The sequence below is a fragment of the Epithele typhae genome, assembly GCF_022376455.1.
Source record: "Epithele typhae strain CBS 203.58 chromosome Unknown BXZ73scaffold_50, whole genome shotgun sequence".
Taxonomy (NCBI): domain Eukaryota; kingdom Fungi; phylum Basidiomycota; class Agaricomycetes; order Polyporales; family Epitheliaceae; genus Epithele; species Epithele typhae.
This window is the reverse complement of record NW_025954241.1, coordinates 257,682-277,156: the sequence shown is the minus strand read 5'-3', so window position 1 is coordinate 277,156 and position 19,475 is coordinate 257,682. Positions and strand designations below refer to the sequence as shown.

Below are 19,475 nucleotides of genomic sequence, written 5' to 3'. Positions count from 1 at the left end.
GCTGTACTAACAAAGCAAATCAAACTACCACTTCAGCAAATTACGCAAACGTATATATCAAAATATGTCCGAGCTAAGCGTCGCCAAGGGAGCAGCATGGCGCACGGGCGGGACAGGGAGACGTTGGAACGTACGGATGAATGTATCAACGTAGAACTGCGCCGCTGCAGCCTGGATGCGACTATACTCAAACGGATCACAATCTTCCAGGCGCTTCAATGCGCCGGCGAGTTCCACCGGCTGCCTCGGCCAAGTCTGCTGGACATCGAGCAGGGCTCGGAGATGTGGGCGCCCGACCTCCCATCCAGGGTCGGCTGGCGAAAGCCACAAGAAGGCTGTGAGCGCCGTCCTGTCCGCCTTGTTGGAGGGGAAGATGTCAAGCGCCGAACTAGGGGGACCCCAGACCTCGGAGATGAGGCTCTCCCGACACCATTGTTCCACTTCAGGCCAGTTCCGGGACCCGACGACGACGGAGTCTAGGGCGAGGAGCTCGCACCGCCAGTTGACCTCGTGGGTCTCCCAGACTAGTGTCCTCAGCAGTTCGTCGTCCTGCAGGATATCCGTCTCCTTGACCTCCCTATCACCGAACTTGACGGCGACGCCCTTTTCGAAACGCACTAGCGAAGCACCGGCGAAGATAGATGCGACGTTCATTCGTTCCTTCGCCCGCTTGGCCTTGTGCTTTGTGTCGGCGGGCTGCTTGTGCTTTGCCGACGTCGAAGACGATCCCGAAGAGCGGCCGGTAGGGAGGGACGAGGAGGACCCAGACGACGAGCCCGCGATCGCCGTGACGGCCGGGTTGACGGAACCACGCTCGCCATACTCGCCCCACAAGAGATCCCTCCAGGCTTGAATGCCCAAAGGGGCGCCGTTGAGCGTCCTGTCGAACAATCGGCGCTGGCAGAACTCGCGGACACGTATCAACTGGATGAGGTACCTGCTCCTCTTGGGGTCGTTGGGTGAGAAGTTGTCCAGTCGGTCAAATATCCACGGCGGCGGCCAGTAGTACTTGGGAGACGTGGGTGGATGCGACAGCGTGCCAACCGAGCGGAGCGCTTCCAACCAGCACGTGCCGTATGCAACCGACAGCGATACGTAGAAGCAGCGGACGGGCTGGATCTTCTCCACGGGCCTAGCGCCGGAGAGAGCGTGGGCCGCGGCTTTTTTGGCGCCTGCTAGAGCACGAGCCGCGGGGTTCTTCGCGACCTTACGTGGGGCCGACGGCACCAAGGGGTGTGCGAGTGCTTGCGCATCGTGCGGATCGCGCACGCCAGGGGTGGAAGTCTCGGAGCCCCTCCACCGTTTCGCCGCGCACCCGTCTTCATCTCCTGAGGGCATCGCATCAAGGCGAGAGCCGTTGAGCAATTGCCGATGTGTTGTGTTCAGCATCATTTCGATCCACTCTCCTGGGGCGTTCAACGTTCCCTCGAAGTCACGGCGGGCCAGAACAAGTCGGGGAAAGGATGGGGTGGAGGAGAACCAAAACGGAAGGCGCTTGAGGGACACGGACTCGTACACCGCAACGGGGGCGCTACGTTCCTGCTGTAGCCATACCGGCACACCGGCGAGATGCAAGCGCTGTGCCACGCCTGGGTTGTTCGTGTAGGCGCCAAGGACGTCAAGGATGTCGAGTCGGTGGTCTTGCCCCGTGTTTAATCTTGGCAGCACTACCTGCATGTAGACATGGATCCCAGCAAGGAATAGGATAAGGCGCTGGACGTGGGCGGCGAGAGAGAAGACGACGTCGCGGACGGCAGGTAGAAGTCGTAAGCGGTCCAGGGTGATTCGCAGGCACAGGCGTACAGCGTTGAACCTATCCCTGATGTCGGCGGGGCCCCTCGCACACTCCTCGCACGACTGGAGGACGTCATCGGCGGCGTCAACGAGTTGCTTGATGACATACTTGTCCATCACCCCGACGTGGCCGAAGTCGGACTCCGTGCGGGTCCAGTAGGATGGAAGCCAGCCCACCCAGAGAATGTCGTGCTTGGGGGCGTACACACTTGTTTCCCGCGGGATGCATGCAATGTGGATATGGGACGGATGGTATTGCTGTGGCCACCTGGATAACTCGTGTGCACCCCAAAGACCGTCATCGAATGTTTTAATCTCCTGAAATGCCAAGCCGAATTGCGGTACAAAAGTTTGATTCGGCGTCGTGAACATGGTACCGCTGCTGAACCCGTCGGAAGCGACGTATCCATCGAACGGACCGCACTCTCCCAACGGAGGGCGATCTATGAAATTCGTATTAGATTACGGATCGAGTGAATAACAAAGAACACTTACCCTTGATGTCTCGATTGGGCTGGACGCGCGAAACGTAAGGGACCAATGGCCCATGTCCCCACGAGCGTCGAAAGTGTTGGGAGTCATAGATGGTAAAACCTACATTGCGGATGTAAACTTCAATAAATGCGACCAAACATCCCAACCAACAACTTACCGGGGGCAGGCGATAACTAGACGTCGTCCACGATTCAGCACAGGGCGGCAAACCAGAATCTTTGACATGTGTTAGCAATATCCCGTACAACAGCGAGTTGACATACATACCAGAAGATTATCCGAGGACGAGAAAGGGTGGAAGGGATGCAAACTTGACAGGGCGGATCGGAAAAGGGGAGCTGAAACGTCGCGCGATAAGAAAACAGCGGGGAAACATAAACATGCCCACGGACTTACCCAGAAAACACACCACTCGTTCGAGGAAATTGATTTTCTTGTAACCTTGGACCCGGCCTGAATGCCACGTAATCAGCGCATATCGCCACCAGCAAACGTCCTGCTCGACTCACGTTGACGAGCTTCAGGCGAAGCTTTGGGGGACTTGATGTCGCGATGTTGATCGCAGTCTTGTGGATGGCTGCGTCATTACGGTGTTAGCAAAGAGCACGGGCGTGCAACGTCAGAGCGCTACACACATCCGCTGGCCAGCTGGGGGTGGAGACCTGGAGATACCCTGGGGACCTGTGGGGGGAAAGCAGAGATCGGTGCCCCTGGGGCGCCGACGTCTACAGACAACAGTCGACTATGTAGCCGCTATTGTCTGCTTCGACGGTGGGATGGAAGGGGACGGAGAGGGCTGAAATGGTGGTGGATGCAGCGACGTGGACCGTGGGGTGGTGGAGGTGAGAAGAGAGCGAGAAGACGAAGGCGCCTCTGACTCCCTGCCCCGTGGCGTGGGAACAAGAACACAATCAACAAACCCGACCGCGAGCGCGTCCAGTCAGGTGATCGTATCACCGCCTGTTGTCAAGTCCCACGCTCCTCCGTTCTCCCCTCTGTCGTCGTCGTCGTCCTCCTACTCACACCTGTCTTCTTCGTGCATACTCCCCGTCCTCCTCTTCTTGCCCACTCTAACCCTGCTCCCTTTCGTCATTCCAATATCTCCTTTCCCTCTCGCGCTCTGTACCGGTCATACGATCGTGTGCGTCCGGGAGTTACTGCACCGTAGAACCTGGTTCTACAACGCATTTTCCGTCTTCGCCTTCGTACCGGTCATACGATCGTGTGCTTGTGGCGAGTCACTTTGTCGTAGAACCTGGTTCTGCGCGTCGTTCCTGCAGATTCTCCGTCTTCAACATCCACCTCGGCTTCAACACTCGCCGCGGTAGAGGCTTACTTACTGTGCGTAACACGGCTCAACCACCACACCCCACTGCTAACCCTTGGCAACAGCGTGTCCTGGCCTTGAGACTCTCGGCTGCTCAACTCCCATTACACCAGCCTTCCTTTTTTTGTAACCACGTGAGTTCTACATGTTTCGGCATAACTCGCATGTGCCAAATTCAATCCCCAGAGCTCCGATGAAGTCACGCCGAGGCCTCGCATTCTTAAACACTCTCAAGCGGACGCGCACGCAGGCATTCTCTGGGGAGATCCCTGATGGTCCCCGCCCACCTCCCCCCACGGCCGTCGCCGGTCCCAGCAGAGCATGGGCTGGACTTGACAGCGATCATCCAAACAACCCGGTCGACCTGGCTGGGATCGAGGACACTGACGACACCGATGGTGACGAAGAAGACGGCGATGACGGCGAAGACGACGATGATGGCGATGACGACGAAGACGGCGATGACGACGGCGGCGTATACGATGGGCCGCCTTCAAACTCAGACGTCACGGTGAACCAGTCGTCAGAGGCCAAGAAGAGAAAGAAACAGACGGTACGTCCAGCTGCCCGTATGTACAAACATATAGTGACCGTGTCACAGACGGCCGCGGAACACATGGCAAATTTCCAGAACGAGTGGGCCTCCCGCGTTCAAGACGCGTTGTTAGAACAAGAGGCTGGACCCGCCGCCCTGCCGTGCTCATCTTGCGCTTTCCAGATTGGCACGCGCGCAGGGCGGCGACACACGTATACCGATGTTTTGACTGCATGTACCCGTTGCCCCTATGCATTACATGTATCGTCGCCCAACACTGCAGGCTCCCCTATCACCGTGTGGAGCAGTGGGACCCAGCCATTGGATTTTGGGACCGCGTGGGCCTTGGGGAACTGCCCTCCCCACACAACCTCGTCCTTCACCTCGGTCACGGTGGCCTTCCCTGTCCAGTTTCGCTCGCCTCACAGCAAAAAAGGGCTATGACCATCGTCGACTCGCACGGTCCGCAGACGTTTGAGGTCACCTTCTGCACGCATGCCTCCTTCGAGCAAGAGCCAATGCACGAGTCAATGCAGCTCATCCAAGCCGGGCTGTGGCCCGCGACATGGGACACGCCACGTACCGCTTTCACCATCTCCGCCCTTCGTGACTTTCATCTCCTATCCCTGCAGTCGCAAATATCCGTTCTCGACATCTGGAACTACCTCGCACGAAGCAAGGACAATATTCGAACGCACGAGATTGAGGTGAGGGTCCCTATGTTTAGTCGCGTGCATAATCTGACGATGAGTCCATATCCAAATAGAATCGATATGCACAACTGCGGGCTTCGATGCGCCAGTACGCCTTCGTCAGGTTGACCAAGCGAAATGGAGTCGACCCGGGAGGCGAGATGGAAGCTGGAGTCCTCGCCACCCTGTGTTCCTCGTGTCCGCAGCCAGGGATCAACAACACTGTCCCGGAGCCGCCCGATCTCAACGAGAAGAAGCAAGATGAGGGCGAGGATAAGAGGCGAGTTCTTCATCTTAGCCTGCGAGCCCCAGACTGATGCCGTTGTAGATACCTCGACGCCTTCTTCTATAATAAAGACGCAACCTTCTCCCAGTTTCAAAAAATGAAAGCTGTCGATCCACACGACAAGGCTATGACACGCAACGGAGCGTTCTTTGTCCACGAGGAACAGGCGGCGGCCATTCTCAAGGATGCAGAGGCGGAAGCTCCCGCAGAGGTACGTGTCCTATAAGAGCCTGTGCGCATGAGCTCACGCATTACAGGAATCCACATGCAACAAGTTCGGGGCCATGGGATATCAGCGCTATGCTGGTACTGTTTCTGGACTCCTCGCAATGACATGCTCCCGACACATGATGACGATGAGAAACAGTGTTGTCGACCTGACCAAAGGTGAAGCGTAAGTCCTCATCCGATTGCAGATCGGTCCACAATGTTCATAATAGAAACAGGTTCAAGTACGCAGACCTCAGTGAAGCCAGTGCGATCAAGCCGTACCTCACCCTCCCGATGCTCATCTCCGGCTATGACATCAATTGTCAATATCACCGGAACTATGACACGCGGATGGACAAGCTCATGTCTACCTGGTCGGAGCTCATGGAGTGCCTCCCCAGCGTCGCCGAGTGGGAGAAACTTCCTTACATGCTTATCGCCGTTGGCAAGTTCCACCTACCTGCCCACCAAGCCAGCTGTCGCTACAAGTTCTCTTACAACTACCTCCCCGGCGCTGCACGTACCGATGGTGAAGCGTCTGAACGGATGTGGGCTGCTATATACCAGCTAGCCACACGAATACAGGAGATGGGACCAGGATCTCGTCACGATGCGCTGAACGACATCTGGAACGACCAGAACGTCCGTCATTTGCACACAATGAGTATGTCTTGATAGGTTCTTCGGTCATTGTGCACTGACCGTCGATGAAGGTCGGGACCTCTCTGCAAGGTACAACACCAGTGAAGAGTTTATTGCAGACCTCGAGCGCCATCTTACAGCTCTCGAGGCCACGTTCAGTCCCGAACGGCTTGCACAGCTCAAGGAGCAAGAGGCTGCGTTCAAACTCGCAGTAGTGGACATGGCGAATCACGACAGCCTTGAGAACATTTACGATATCAATATCGAGCAGGGTGCGTGCGTCTTCAAGCTTGTGATAGTGATGAGTATGAACGAGTGCATACCCCATCAGTGACGGATGCAAAGGATGCGACCAAAAGCCAGAAGGCGCGCAAGGCGTCGTCAACAACCCGTCGGGAGGAAAAGATTATGCAAGCCCTCGACGAGGGTGCTCGCCTTCAGGTAGAACGGTAGGTTTCTCATATACTCTCCGCTTTCATGTACTCAAACGATGTGCAGTGAAAAACTCCTCAAAGCGCTCATGCTCAAGGGCAGGGTCCCGTCTAGTGTTGTGGATCAGCAAGCCGACTTTCTCAAGCGATATGCGGAGTGGTCCCCACTCTGGGACGCCCACATTCAGCCCGCACTACAAGATGCAGCCTTGATGATCTCCGAAGAGGACGCCCCCAAGACCAACTTCCCGCGACTGTCTGAAGCTGCCTGGAAGGCCCCACGCGCCAAGCGCAAGGCCTCTTTGTGGAAAGAGGTCTACAATGCCGATATCGCGCTTCCCTCTTCGTTCCATGAAGCGGTACTGAAGGAGACCCCAGCTGTGCCTCTTGTGGAAGCGGAGATTAAGATTCGACGAGATGAGGCCCGGGAAGCGCTCGACGAGGTCCGCACTGCACTGATCCTCTCGTTCTCTGTGAAACTTAGCAAAAAGCATGCACGGAGCAAGAGGGTGCGCACAGAGATCTCCTCTACCCTCGGATCGGCTCGCGGCGACGTGCAGGCGGCAGCACACAAGTACCGAAGGGTCGTCAAATGCCTCCTCCGTCTAGGCGTGCCACCGGATGACCCCGCAGTCCATCCGCTCGAAGAAACCGATCTCAAGGCGATGGTCATTTCGGCTCAGGGGGACCAGTCGTGGATCTGGGACAGTCTTTCAGTTGTCGACAAGGCTGGGACGGCCGCACATCAGCGGTACAAGGACCAGAGTGAGTACCCTGCCTGGATACACTACTTCAGCTGAGGTCGGGTTCACAGTCGAGAGCGTCCACTGGTTCCGCATACATGCGATGCTCACGAGGTGGCGGGAGGAGCGCAAGCTGTTGCGGCGTGAGATGTGGAGAACCGCGGTGTTCTTCGGCTTTTTCAGGCAGCATTGGTTGCAAAATGCGGAACTGCATGAACACTCCCGCGAACGAGGCAAGGCCGCATACGCCAAAAAGTAAGTGCTCCCTCCAGCATCATCAACGTCACTGAATGTCTGTCAGGCAAGCGCATAGGTATCTTGTATTGTTCGACGGCTGCAAGAAGGCTTACATGTGCCTGAAGACGCCGTTCGTGCGTCATATCTTCCACCTCCCAAAAATCGACTCATCCTTTTCACCAGACGAAATCGGACTGGAACACCGCCCTCGGACTTCCCGACCTCGACATGGACTAGTAGAGGTTTCCTCATCTCGCATCTCACCCATTCCAAGTCACTCCCGTTCACTTCCGTGCTCCTGCTTCTTTATCTGCCGCCTCGTCATCTGCGCTTCCTCCATCCACCGGCTCCTCAATGCACCGAAGTCGCTTCGCGCGGTCTCGCACCATTCTCCTAGTCCTGGGCTCGGGGGAGAGGACCATCCAAATGTCCATAGTCGTCGACATCCCGACGCCCTCTTGCAGCGGCTACAACACCCCTTGGATTGCCCACGCCATCCCCTATACCCCGGCCGACATTCCTGGCGCCTCGCTCACAGCTCGCCATGCTTACGCGTACGCCGATGCGGAGGTTTCAAAGGGGGCCTTTCCCAAACCCGAACAATGTCTCGGCTCCTACGGCTACCGTCTGTAGTAAGACCATATCGTCTCTCTCTCGTCCGTTGTACACCATGTCCTCTTACCTCTGTACTCACAATATAGTATATACGCCCCTCTTCTTCTACATCCTTATGCCATACTTATCACCTCATAGATGATACTGCTCCGGAAGGTGCCACCGCTCAGTTTCACGGAGTGGCGCCTCTCGTGCGCCGCACGGACTCTCGCACGCCGCACGGACTACCACAACGGGCTCACACGCGCCACACGGACTCTCGTGACGGGCTCGCGTGCGCCGCACGGACTATCACGACGGGCTCACGCGTGCCACATGGACTCTCGCGACGGGCTCGCGCGCGCCACACGGACTATTGCGTGCACGAGATCGCGAGAGTGCCTGTGTTCCCCACTTAACACGCTTTGTCTGGTTGCGCATGTCTCTCCTGCATGTACATTACTTTGGCTCAGCTTTGTCAAATATACTACTTTTCATTTGTCATTCACGCGTGGCCCGCGACCCTCACGCAAGCCCTCGCACCTACCGCACAAAGCCATGATACGTGCGCGCGTGGTGCCCTCGCACTGCATCCTTCGCACGCACAAAGTCTCGCGCCTGCTGTCCACTCTACACCCATGCACACGCTGTGGGAGCCGCGAGCGGAGCTACGTCTTTGTACGCATTATCTTGATATCCTCTATATCTACATGCAGCCCCAGCGTGCATGGTCTACTGTGCGCGTACATCGTGTGCTTCGACTTTCAATTCATGGAATCCACACGCAAGTCTGTTCTTTCGGGTGCGCTACTCTCTTTAAAGTGTTGTGCCATATGATGAACGAATTGAGCGTATTTCTCGCACGCATATGGCACCCCTCTCATGTGTTGTGGCCGCGTTCTGTGGAGCATTCAAAGGCTTGAGCCATGTATAAGGTGGTATAACCTGTAAACAGCCACCCATATGAAAAGGACTATGGTGTAGTGGTGTAGATTACTAGCTACAACTGTGTAGGCCGTGGGTTCGACTCCCGCGCCTCCATTGTTTCGGGCGCTTGTAGCATTTACGGGCTCCCACGCAATGGGCGCTTATTCCGGGTGCATCTGGCCCTGCCGATAAGCTGTCACAACAGTTGTAACAGGGAAATCACTGCTGCTCCTGCATCTTCCTCAACCCCCGCGATCTGAGCACCACGGCCACATATCCCGTTCGTTCCGCACGCATTTTGGTACGCGTGCTCCCCTCATTACCCGCATATAACGCGCCCTCGACGCCGCGAAAACGCGCAGCCGTTCACCCGCAGCAACCACTTGCTCTCTCCACACCGCCTCCAGCCATCCTCAGGCTTGGACTCAATGCGCCGCTTTCCCAGTTTCGCTCCGATCGCGCTGAAAATCGGAGCTCAGATTGCCCTCATTAATCCCTTTCAAACGCGCTCGCCTTCGTCTCTCCCGCCGCACTCGTTCGCCCGCTGTGCGCTGTGCAAGACCGCCTGCAATCAGCACTCCCTTCCTATCTTCCCAATCCTCGATCTCGCCCACTTCGCCACCTAAGAAGACGTGGATGAGTTCATTCGTCGCGCGTCATCAATCCCTTTCGATCGCGCGCTTGGATGCAGCAGTCGGAAGAGATTTGCGTCATGTATGCAAGATATGTGTATGTTCAGCTTGCCTTGCCCCCTCCTCCTGCCTCCCCCAGTCTCGCCCTCACATCTTGCCCGTTCCATTTCCGTTTGGCGTGCGTTTTGGTGCATAGGTTAGCATACATCCCCTCGTTTTAACGCCACCTTACACATTGTGATCTGTGCCTTCCATGATGTTATATTTTGGTGCTCAGCACCTGTTTGACCTGACCTATACTGTATACACTATCAACCCCCTCAGTCTCCCTCATTTTTTTGGAATGAAACTTTACATCACATATGAATGCAGTGCTGCACACTGCAGCATATTGATATGAGTTGGTCTACCTGTACTGGACACCTTCTCCCTAGGAAGTCACCCCCACAGCAGCATGTGTAGATGGTAATTCACCCAGATGTTTTCTGAATCAGAGAGTAGCATGAAAGAGCTGTTGGTTTGCAAATTTGGAAGCAGTAGCTGCAAATTGAGGGATAATGGGTATGATATTTTAAAATGACATACCACACACATACATGGGATGAGAGTGTATCACATTTCGGACACCTAGATATATTCACATACAATATTCTGAATGCAATGCAGAAGAGAGCGCACAGAAATCAGGATACTTGGTGAAGATACAAGATATGTGTGGAAAGTGGAAGTTCTGAGAAAATACGACATGTATAAGTTCATGTGCAGACATGATATCAACGGCTGTTTGCTGAATCACACCTGGATACTATTGAGGTGCTCAGATCGGAGTTTACACGCTTATCGGTGATGATATGCATGTGAGGGATCATATGTCATTATTTTATGACATACGGTATCCTGGGACGACATGTGCTCCGATTAGAATGCAAAAACATGGATTAGAACGGGGTACATCTTAGCTATCCAACGCAGAAGAGACCTTGAAAAACGGTTGAGAATCAGTGGAGATGTGCAAGATGGCCAGAAGTGTGGTTATGCTGAATGTGTCTGACCTCGCTTTTCACTACAACCACACTTCTGGCTCATCTTGCACATCTCCACTGGTTCTCAACCGTTTTTCAAGGTCTCTTCTGTGTTGGATAGCTGAGACGTACCCCATTCTAATCCATGTTTTTGAATTCTAATCGGAGCACATGTCGTTCCAGGGTACCGTATGTCATAAAATAATGACATATGATCCCCACATGCATCTCATCACCGATAAGCGTATAAATTCCGATCTGAGCACCTTAATAGTATCCAGGTGTGATTCAGCAAACAGCCGTTGATATCATGTCTGCACATGAACTTATACATGTCGTGTTTTCTCAGAACTTCCACTTTCCACACATATCTTGTATCTTCACCAAGTATCCGGATTTCTGTGCGCTATCTTCTGCATTGCATTCAGAATATTGTCTGTGAATATATCTAGGTGTCCGGAATGTGATACACTATTATCCCATGTCTGTGTGTGGTATGTCATTTTAAAATATCATACCTCATTATTCCCTCACTGTTGCAGCTACTGTCTTCCAAATTTGCAACCCACAGATCTTACAAGCTACTCTCTGATATAGAAAACAGCTTGGTGAATTACCATCTACACATGCTGCTGTGAAGGGTGACTTCCCAGGGAGAAGGTGTCCAGTACAGGTAGACCAACTCATATCAATATGCTGCAGTGTGCAGCACTGCATTCATATGTGGTGTACAGTTTCATTCCAAAAAAATGAGGGAGACTGAGGGGGTTGATAGTGTATACAGTATAGGTCAGATCAAACAGGTGCTGAGCACCAAAATATAACATCATGGAAGGCACAGATCACAATGTGTAAGGTGGCGTTAAAACGAGGGGATATATGCTAACCTATGCACCAAAACGCACGCCAAACGGACATGGAACGGGCAAGATGCGAGGGCAAGACTGGGGGAGGCAGGAGGAGGGGGCAAGGTAAGCTGAACATACACATATCCTGTCATACATGGCGCAAATCTCTTCCGACTGCTACATCCAAGCGCGCGATCGAAAGGGCTTGATGACGCGCGACGAATGAACCCATCCACGTCTTCTTAGGTGGCGAAGTGGGCGAGATCGAGCATTGGGAAGATGGGAAGGGAGTGCTGATTTCAGGCGGTCTTGCACAGCGCACAGCGGGCGAACGAGTGCGGCGGGCGAGACGAAGGTGGGCGCGTTTGAAAGGAATTGATGAGGGCAATCTGAGCTCCGATTTTCAGTGCGATCGGAGCAAAACTGGGAAAGCGGCGCATCGAGTCCAAGCCTGAGGATGGCTGGAGGCGGTGTGGAGAGAGCAGTGGTTGCTGCGGGTGAACGGCTGCGCGTTTTCGCGGCGTCGAGGGCGCGTTATATGCGGGGTAATGAGGGGAGCACGCGTACCAAAATGCGTGCGGAACGAACGGGATATGTGGCCGTGGTGCTCAAGATCGCGGGGGTTGAGGAAGATGCAGATAGGGCAAAAAGGTGGCAATGCGGCAGCTGTCATGGGCAATTGGCTGGGTGTACCAACGCGCGCAAAGGTGCATCGAAACGGCCTTGAAGAGGGGAAGAGAACGAACCTAACCGCGTCAAAAACGAGCTCCGAACCGTCAAGAGATGGGAGCATCAAGTAGGTGATGTGGGGGGCGATCTTGTGTCGCACAAGACGACGTGCAGCGGGACGACGGCGGGTCGCATGGTGAAACGGGGCGGCTCGTTAGAAAGAGGGTAGAAACGCGCATAAAACAAGCCCGAGATGTCGTTGAACGGTGGAGAACTCGGAGGAGGGTAAGGTAATGAGGGTGCGGGCTCGGGGTGTGGCAGTCGGGCGCTCGGAGGAAGAGAGCCATCAAACGCGGGCGCTCGGAGTTGAATGACCATCAAAAGCGGGCGCTCGGAGTTGAATGACCATCAAACGCGGGCGCTCGGAGTTGAATGACCACCTGCCAGGCTGCAGGTGGGCGCTCGGAGTTGAATGACCACCTGCAGGCAGGCACCCGGAGTTGAATGACCATCAAATGCAGGTGCTCGGAGTTGAACGACCACCTGCCAGGCTGCAGATGGGTGCTCGGAGTTGAATGACCACCTGCAGGCGGGCGCTCGGAGTTGAATGACCACCTGCAGGCGGGCGCTCGGAGTTGAATGACCATCAAACGCGGGCGCTCGGAGTTGAACGACCACCTGCCAGGCTGCAGGTGGGTGCTCGGAGTTGAATGACCACCTGCAGGCGGGCGCTCGGAGTTGAATGACCACCACACACAGGCACTCGGAGGAGGAGAGCCATCAAATGTGGGCACACAGAGTTAGTATGCCTATGGCAGTGTGTATGCCCATGAAATTGGGTGCTTGGAGGGTATACAGCCATCAAAAATAGGCATTCAGAGTGTGTATGCCCATGGAAGTGGAGCACTCAGAGTGCTATATGTGCACAAGAATCATTGTGTGCTTCACATGCATAGGATGTATTACAAAGAATGGGGAGACATGTGTGGCACAAAAAAAATCCTGGGCGAATGTCAAACAGTGGAGAACTCAAAGTGGGGTAGGGTGGCAGTTGGTGGATGGGGTGTAATAGTAGTAGCAGGTGCTCAGTGCATACTATACTATGAACCAGGGTGGGTGGTCTGCACACATGTGTGATTGAGAACGGGCACTCAGGAGTTGGTGTACATACCATGGACATGAATGGGTGCTCAGAGAAAATACTAGTAACCATAAGCAAGGGTGAGAACGTGTTTGTATATATGTATATGTTACAGTCACGGAGCGCAGGAGCATGGAGGTCGGGCAAGTCGGAGACGAGCAGGAAGTCAGGTCGGATTAGAGGGACACACTTGACCTCGGGGAGGCTCATGATAGCGGGGGAGACGGGTAGGAGAGGTGACAGGGAGGAGCTAGGAGGCAATCGCAAAGCGAGACAGTAGGTGCGGGAATGGTATATAAAGCTAATGATGGTGGACGACTCTCATATGCTAAGGATCTGTAGTGGGTGCACACCAAAGCTTGTAACCATACAGGTGCAGCAGGCTATAACATATATAAATTTATAGTAGCCACAGTGGCAATACACGGGATAAGCGCTGTGCCAATATGAGTGGCAGCCTAAGCAACAGGCTTATACAAGTGGTAGCCTAAGTGACAGGCTCATATGAGTGGGAGCCCAAACAACATGCTCATACAAGTGGCAGCCTAAGTAACATGCTCATATGAGCGGTAGCCTAAGCGACAGGCTAATATGAGCAGCAGCCTGGGCTACATGATAATAAAGCAGTAATAGTAGTGGCATAGTAACAATGCTATAGACAGGCAGTGAAAGGCGGCTTACACAGGTGGCTGTGCACTCATATGAGTGGGAACAGAGGCTACAAAGCGCCCACTCATATGAGTCCACCCGAGCGGTATCCCTGGGCTACAGTGTCAAAAATATGACTGGTATCCCTAGGCTACAGGGACGGCACCCAGTGTGATGACGTCGTAGTTCCGCAGCTGCCTACGGGCGCGGTCCCGTGCCCACGCGGGCGTCAAACGAACGCGGGATAGTACCTTAGCCGTGTAGTTACATGTGCACCCTTTGTGACATGCGGGGATAGGTCGAAAATAATAATAATAATAAAAAGAGTCGCCGAGCATCGCACCATCAGCAAAACGGGGGATTCGAAGATAATGCATCGCAGTGCGTGATCAACGGCCGTATTGCATGGTAAGTAATCGCAAGACAGATCACGTATGACAGGGTGGTAGCCGTAGACGGCCATCGGTCGTCTGGCATGGCAATCTACCGCCTTCTAGACGCCGGTTGGTCGGACAATTGTCTTCTCCCGCCGCACAATGTAATACATGAGGGGGCCGATGGCAATACACGAGGGAGACAATGGCAATACCTGGCTGCACGCATTGTAGTTGTCCGACCATACACAAGGGGCGACATGGTAATCTGACACAATGATTTTAGACCCTTGTCATATGTTGGGATGTAAGACCGCATTTTGTAGCACACAGGTTGCCGCTGGTTGGATAGTGGTCGATTAAAACACGCATTAATCATTCAGAAGAACCTATCGGATCATGGAAAATATAATACGAGACTACTGGAGATGTGGAGACACAAGAACGAAAGTGAATCACGAGCTTTCCGCACTTTGAACATACATGATTACATCTGTAAAATGAGACGGTGAGCGAGTGCTGCCGTAGACAAGTGCATACCATACATACCTGTCAATCGTCGCCTGACGCGTCGCCGACAGGCTCCTCGGTGTCCCAGGTCTCCTCTTTGCTGTCACTCTCTTCGAGCATCTGATCGCCTGTGGTCGGGGGACAGTCTGCATCGGAAGCGAACCTGCAAAATACGTCAGAAGACGCCCGAAGACGTGACCGAGGAGCTCACCAAAGCAGCAGTAGCGACGACGGAGTACAGCCTGAAGCTGTTGGCGTCCATGGCCGTCCCCTCCGCAACGGACTTCTGGCCCGGCTGCTTCCAAGTTCCGAGTGAGTAACCCACCCGCATCGCCGCAGATCGCAGCCGCCGGGTTGCCGTACAAGGCCTTGTAAGCCTGCTAACAATATGCAACTGTCAATTAAGATGTATGGTAAAAAACCGACGCTTACCTTGAGTATCAACTGGCCCGGGGCAGGCGGGCGGGCGCCGTTGAGGAGCCCTTTACGAGCTCGTGGCTTGGTCGGGTCGACCTCACTCAAACTCTCGCTGTTCTACATTCAGAGAATGCACGACGAGGGGGCGACGAGGACCATCGGCACGAGGACCTGGTGCATTGGCTGAGCGGCAGGGGCGGGATGTGGCTCTCCTTCGAGAGGCTCGACCGGAGCAGGGTGCTTGCCGTGAGTCCGACCGGAGGCACCAAGGGCAGCCTGATCGCACGATTGGACCTCAGCTAGACACATTTGAATGAATGGGCTACGTACCGATGTGCGCCTGATCCCATTCTCTGAACCACCTGCCACCCGGGGACCGGGTGTGGTGGAACCCGGTCGCCGTGTCCGACTCGCCCCAGGCGTTGCATACACGTGCAGTCTGTGAGAGGCTGGGGAACTTGACCATGATCAGATGAGAGGAGGAGAGGGAGAGGGAGATATCGCACCAGGTATGTGCTCTTCATATACCTGACTGTGAGGCGAGTGGCATCGGGAGCGACGATGGCGGTTGCGGGAGACGTTCAGTAGACGCGCAGCTCGCGCCGAAGCGTCTTGTTTGCCCTATTGTCTGCGCGGGCGCTGATCGCGCGCAATGGCCCCCACTTCCATCTATCATGAGTGCAATCAGATCATGGTAAGTCTTGGACTCGGACTATTCTCCGTTTCCGACCGCCCCCGCCCCGACTCGACCGCCGCCTCCGCGCACACCGACGGCACGCCCCGCCCCCGCCCCCGCCGCGCTTCGACCGCTGGGCGCTCCCGCGCCTCGCCGCGCTCGTCCTCCTGCTCGTCACGCGCGTCCAGCCGGGCGTGCTCCGCGCGCACCGTGCCGCGCTCACCTACCTCGAGTTCCGCGACCACACGGAGATGGGCCCCCGCGACGACGAGCACGAGGACGGCGCGTCCGGCTCCGCCTCCCCCGTGTCCGCCACCTCGTTTTCGAGGGCCGCGAGAACGACGTCTCGACTCTCGGACGCGGACCACCTCCCGCCCCACCCGAACCTCGCCTTCGTCGACGTCTGGGTCTCCACCCCGCGCCGCGCACTCGCCTATCGCCCCCACGCCCGCCTGTGCGCATGCTCGAGCCCCGTGTCGAGGATGTGCACGGAATGTACAACACCGTGCCTCAGGGATGTGCAATATATATAATGTGCCTACCAGTATTCCCACCCCACCATACGTTACCATACATGTCAAACCCTCGTCTTGCAGACGTTGGTCCATCTCCCATATGCCATGATCTGCAAGCAATAGTAGAGCAGATAATTGATTGTCATGTATTACCATCAGCCGTCCAGCAGACAAAAGACGGCAAGTCCTTATCAGGAAGCGCCAAGCGCGGTCAGACGCCCCGATGCGTGGCAAGAAGATACGCCCTTTGCTGATGACGTCGACACCCACGAGGGTACCCAACGTCCACCAGCACACGATTTGATGATTGCAGAGCAAGCAATCCCGCATGCTTTGCTCATCATCCTCCATCTCCACCTGCTTAATTTTCCTCTGCGAGACACGGACGCGGCGGCGTACGATGATCGGTTGTTCTCTACCAGCCGCGGCATGCGCGAGCGCGCCAAAGCGATGGAAGACATTGTCTTCTTCCTCGTCGGCAAGATAGAAGGCGCCAGGGAGCATGCGAAGGCGGTGAGCCTTGCGTCTCCCCTCCCTGTGGTCTGCTGTCGCTCACGCAAGCCCACCCTTTTATGAGATCATTAGATCCTGCCTACCTACCCGTGCGCGCAGCCGTCCGATTCCGCCGCGTTTAGGATCGCGCTTGCGAAGTATCTAGATGCCTTGCGGAGTGTCGTAACTCACGCCGGCTCGACGCACGGCGGCGGCGACGTCAAGGGGAAGCGGCCGGCACACGGAGCTCAGGACGGAGCTTTGGCGTGGTGGTGGAAGGACGTCGTCGTCCGCAAATCCATTCTCGATGAGTGCAGCGGCGAACGGTGCGCATATATTCGCATTATCGTCTGTATGAACGACTCACAGGGAGATCCCAGATTTGAACGGCTCATACTTGCACTCTCCACCCATGCCGTGTTCAAGTGCACGACGAGGACGGCAAAGGCACGTGCTTTGAGTCAGACCACAACCAACCCGCCTTCCACACTGCAATCCGCCTCGACTCCTGCTGATGGACAGGTGAGAGAACCTTCATCACCACTTAATCTCCGTCTTGTGCTGACCCACGCCATCTCCTCGCGTCCCGTGCTCGGATGCGTCCTCCTTGTGCAGTTCGAGCTTTCTACACTCCCGCGGGGATACGCTCGCCAGCTCTCTGCCGCCCAGACGTCCAGAGCGAAATGGGAGAGATCCGCGGCGGCCCTCTTGCGGCAGCAACACGACCTCTCTGTGATCCGCGTGCGTTACCCTCGGGCCTTGTACGCCCCCCTACGCCCCCCTCCACGCATCCTGCGGGCGATACTCATGAGATCGTGGTTTAGGCGCGCATTGCGGACCCTCAACTTGCTTCGGCGAGCTCTAAATACGACAGCCTGACCACAGATAGACTCCTCGCCTTGCGCGACTCCCGGTGGCGGGACCTTCTTGGGGGTGCGTGGAAGGGCGAGGGAGGCCGTGCAGCCCTGCTGCTCGTCACAGAACTCGCCGGGCTCTCGGAAGCTTCTGGTATCGCAGAAGCCTCCATTTCCTCGAGCTCGAGCGGCGTGGAAGATGAGATAGGGGCCGAACAGAATGGGAGTGGATTAGCCGAATCGTCGCAGGTGGGTTCTTCTCGTCTGGCTGCCTTGCTGGGTCGAGACGTTTGCTGATGGGGGCGTCCGTAGACAGGCTCTCAGCCGCCTGTCCCGCTCCCAATCGCAGCTGCCCACCATCCGGCTTACGTCCACTCGCTCTCAATGCCGCTCTTGCAGACGGCAAAACCATCCAAGATTCCGGACGGAGATGAGCCTGGAGACGGCGCCTCAACGTCGAGGCCGCATGCGATCTCCGAGAGGCTCGCCGACATCGAGAGGGTGCAGCGCTCTCTGCAGAGCGCGTTGCTCAGCGCACAGAACCTCCGAACACAGCTCCAGCAGCGTCTGCAGAAGGCGCAGGGCAACGAAGCACCCCGCCCATCCGACGGCGTAGTAGCGAAACGCGAAGCCGTTCATCTCGACTCGCGCCTGTGGGACAGGAGAGCAGGGCCCGGCGTCGAGCCCAAGGTGAGCGCCGCCCACGCCCCACCGCGGACCCACGTCACGTTCCCGTCTTGCCCCCCACCGCAGAAGCCCCCCGATGCGTCCTCGCTCGCCCAGTTCGGCCTCGCAAGGGCACCGCCAGAGAACGCGGTCGAGGAGCGCATCGCGCACATCCGCACCGCCCTGCTCCCACCGTTCGCCGCAGAGCCGCTGCCCTTCACCGAGCACGACCCCGCACGACCTGCCCCGGCACCCTCTCGCCTCCCGAAGCCGGCCCCGGCGCCCTCGCAGTCGACGGCCGCCAAACCACACCACCCGGCAGGGACAAGACACCCGCCGCCCAACCGCGTCCCGTCCAAGCAGGTCCGCCTCACGGCCCCCGACGGAGGCACGGCCTCGAAGGCCTCCGCACGAAGGCTCTCGCGCCGCGCGTCCGCCGCGCACACCCGGCGGTCGACGACGTTCGGGCGCGGCGACGACGCCGAGATCTGGCGGGTGCGTTCGACTCCCCCGCCTCGTTCCCTCACACGTGCGCCCCACGCTCACCCCACGCAGATCGTCAACTCCGTGCAGGATCGATCGTCGGACTCGTCAGACGCGAACGACTCGGCCGACGGGGATGGGCACGAGGGCGAGGGGGACCCGGACCAGAGCAGCCTCGCGGTCCACTTCGGCGTGGCTCCGCAGCGGACGCCTGGCGACCGCGGGACGCGCGGCGCGCTGCTGTCGGGCATCAAGCGGAGCGGGCCTCGCGCGTCGTTTGACATCGAGCGCTATGAGCGGGTGCCGGTGCCGCGGCTGCCCAGTCTGCGTCTGGAGAGCGCAGCGGAGGTTGACGAGGATGAGGGACAGATGGACATCGGAAGCGGTCACCGCAGAACGGTGGAAGAGGAAAAGGAGGACGAGGAGATTTACGAGGGGAACAGTATGACGCTGGCGGATATCCTGCTCCAAGCCGGACACCAGGCAAACGTTTCTGGACAACTACTAGGCGAAGATGAGGTGGATGGAGACATGTCGGAATGGGAATGAGTTGATATCTCTTCCCGATGCAGCGAGCCGCCTCATTAACGCCCGAAACTCTCGCAACTTGAGGAC

General features: G+C 56.4%; 3 protein-coding genes across 3 annotated transcripts; 2 read left to right on the top strand and 1 right to left on the bottom strand.

Annotated features, from left to right (window-relative positions):
• Positions 1–57: 57 nt before the first annotated feature.
• BXZ73DRAFT_104364 (uncharacterized protein) lies at positions 58–3,331 on the bottom strand (the record flags this gene model as incomplete). The annotated part of the gene is made up of 6 exons (XM_048015858.1): positions 58–2,237; positions 2,290–2,388; positions 2,447–2,462; positions 2,686–2,742; positions 2,799–2,866; positions 3,313–3,331. 6 exons carry the CDS (start codon positions 3,329–3,331, stop codon positions 58–60), a joined length of 2,439 nt encoding a protein of 812 aa, XP_047874887.1.
• A 478-nt stretch (positions 3,332–3,809) lies between these two features.
• Positions 3,810–8,025, top strand: BXZ73DRAFT_79879 (uncharacterized protein; the record flags this gene model as incomplete). Its single annotated transcript, XM_048023179.1, has 14 exons — positions 3,810–4,169; positions 4,218–4,252; positions 4,435–4,858; positions 4,918–5,127; positions 5,218–5,340; positions 5,387–5,523; positions 5,570–6,003; positions 6,053–6,253; positions 6,313–6,430; positions 6,480–7,177; positions 7,209–7,410; positions 7,469–7,526; positions 7,576–7,628; positions 7,758–8,025. The coding sequence occupies 14 exons, from the start codon at positions 3,810–3,812 to the stop codon at positions 8,023–8,025; spliced, it is 3,321 nt and encodes a 1,106-aa protein (XP_047874886.1).
• Positions 8,026–15,826: 7,801 nt separating this feature from the next.
• Positions 15,827–19,409, top strand: BXZ73DRAFT_104360 (uncharacterized protein; the record flags this gene model as incomplete). Its single annotated transcript, XM_048015857.1, has 10 exons — positions 15,827–15,868; positions 16,039–16,304; positions 16,788–16,878; positions 16,951–17,183; positions 17,238–17,379; positions 17,473–17,598; positions 17,682–17,960; positions 18,024–18,401; positions 18,465–18,872; positions 18,933–19,409. The coding sequence occupies 10 exons, from the start codon at positions 15,827–15,829 to the stop codon at positions 19,407–19,409; spliced, it is 2,442 nt and encodes an 813-aa protein (XP_047874885.1).
• Between the last annotated feature and the right edge of the window lie 66 nt (positions 19,410–19,475).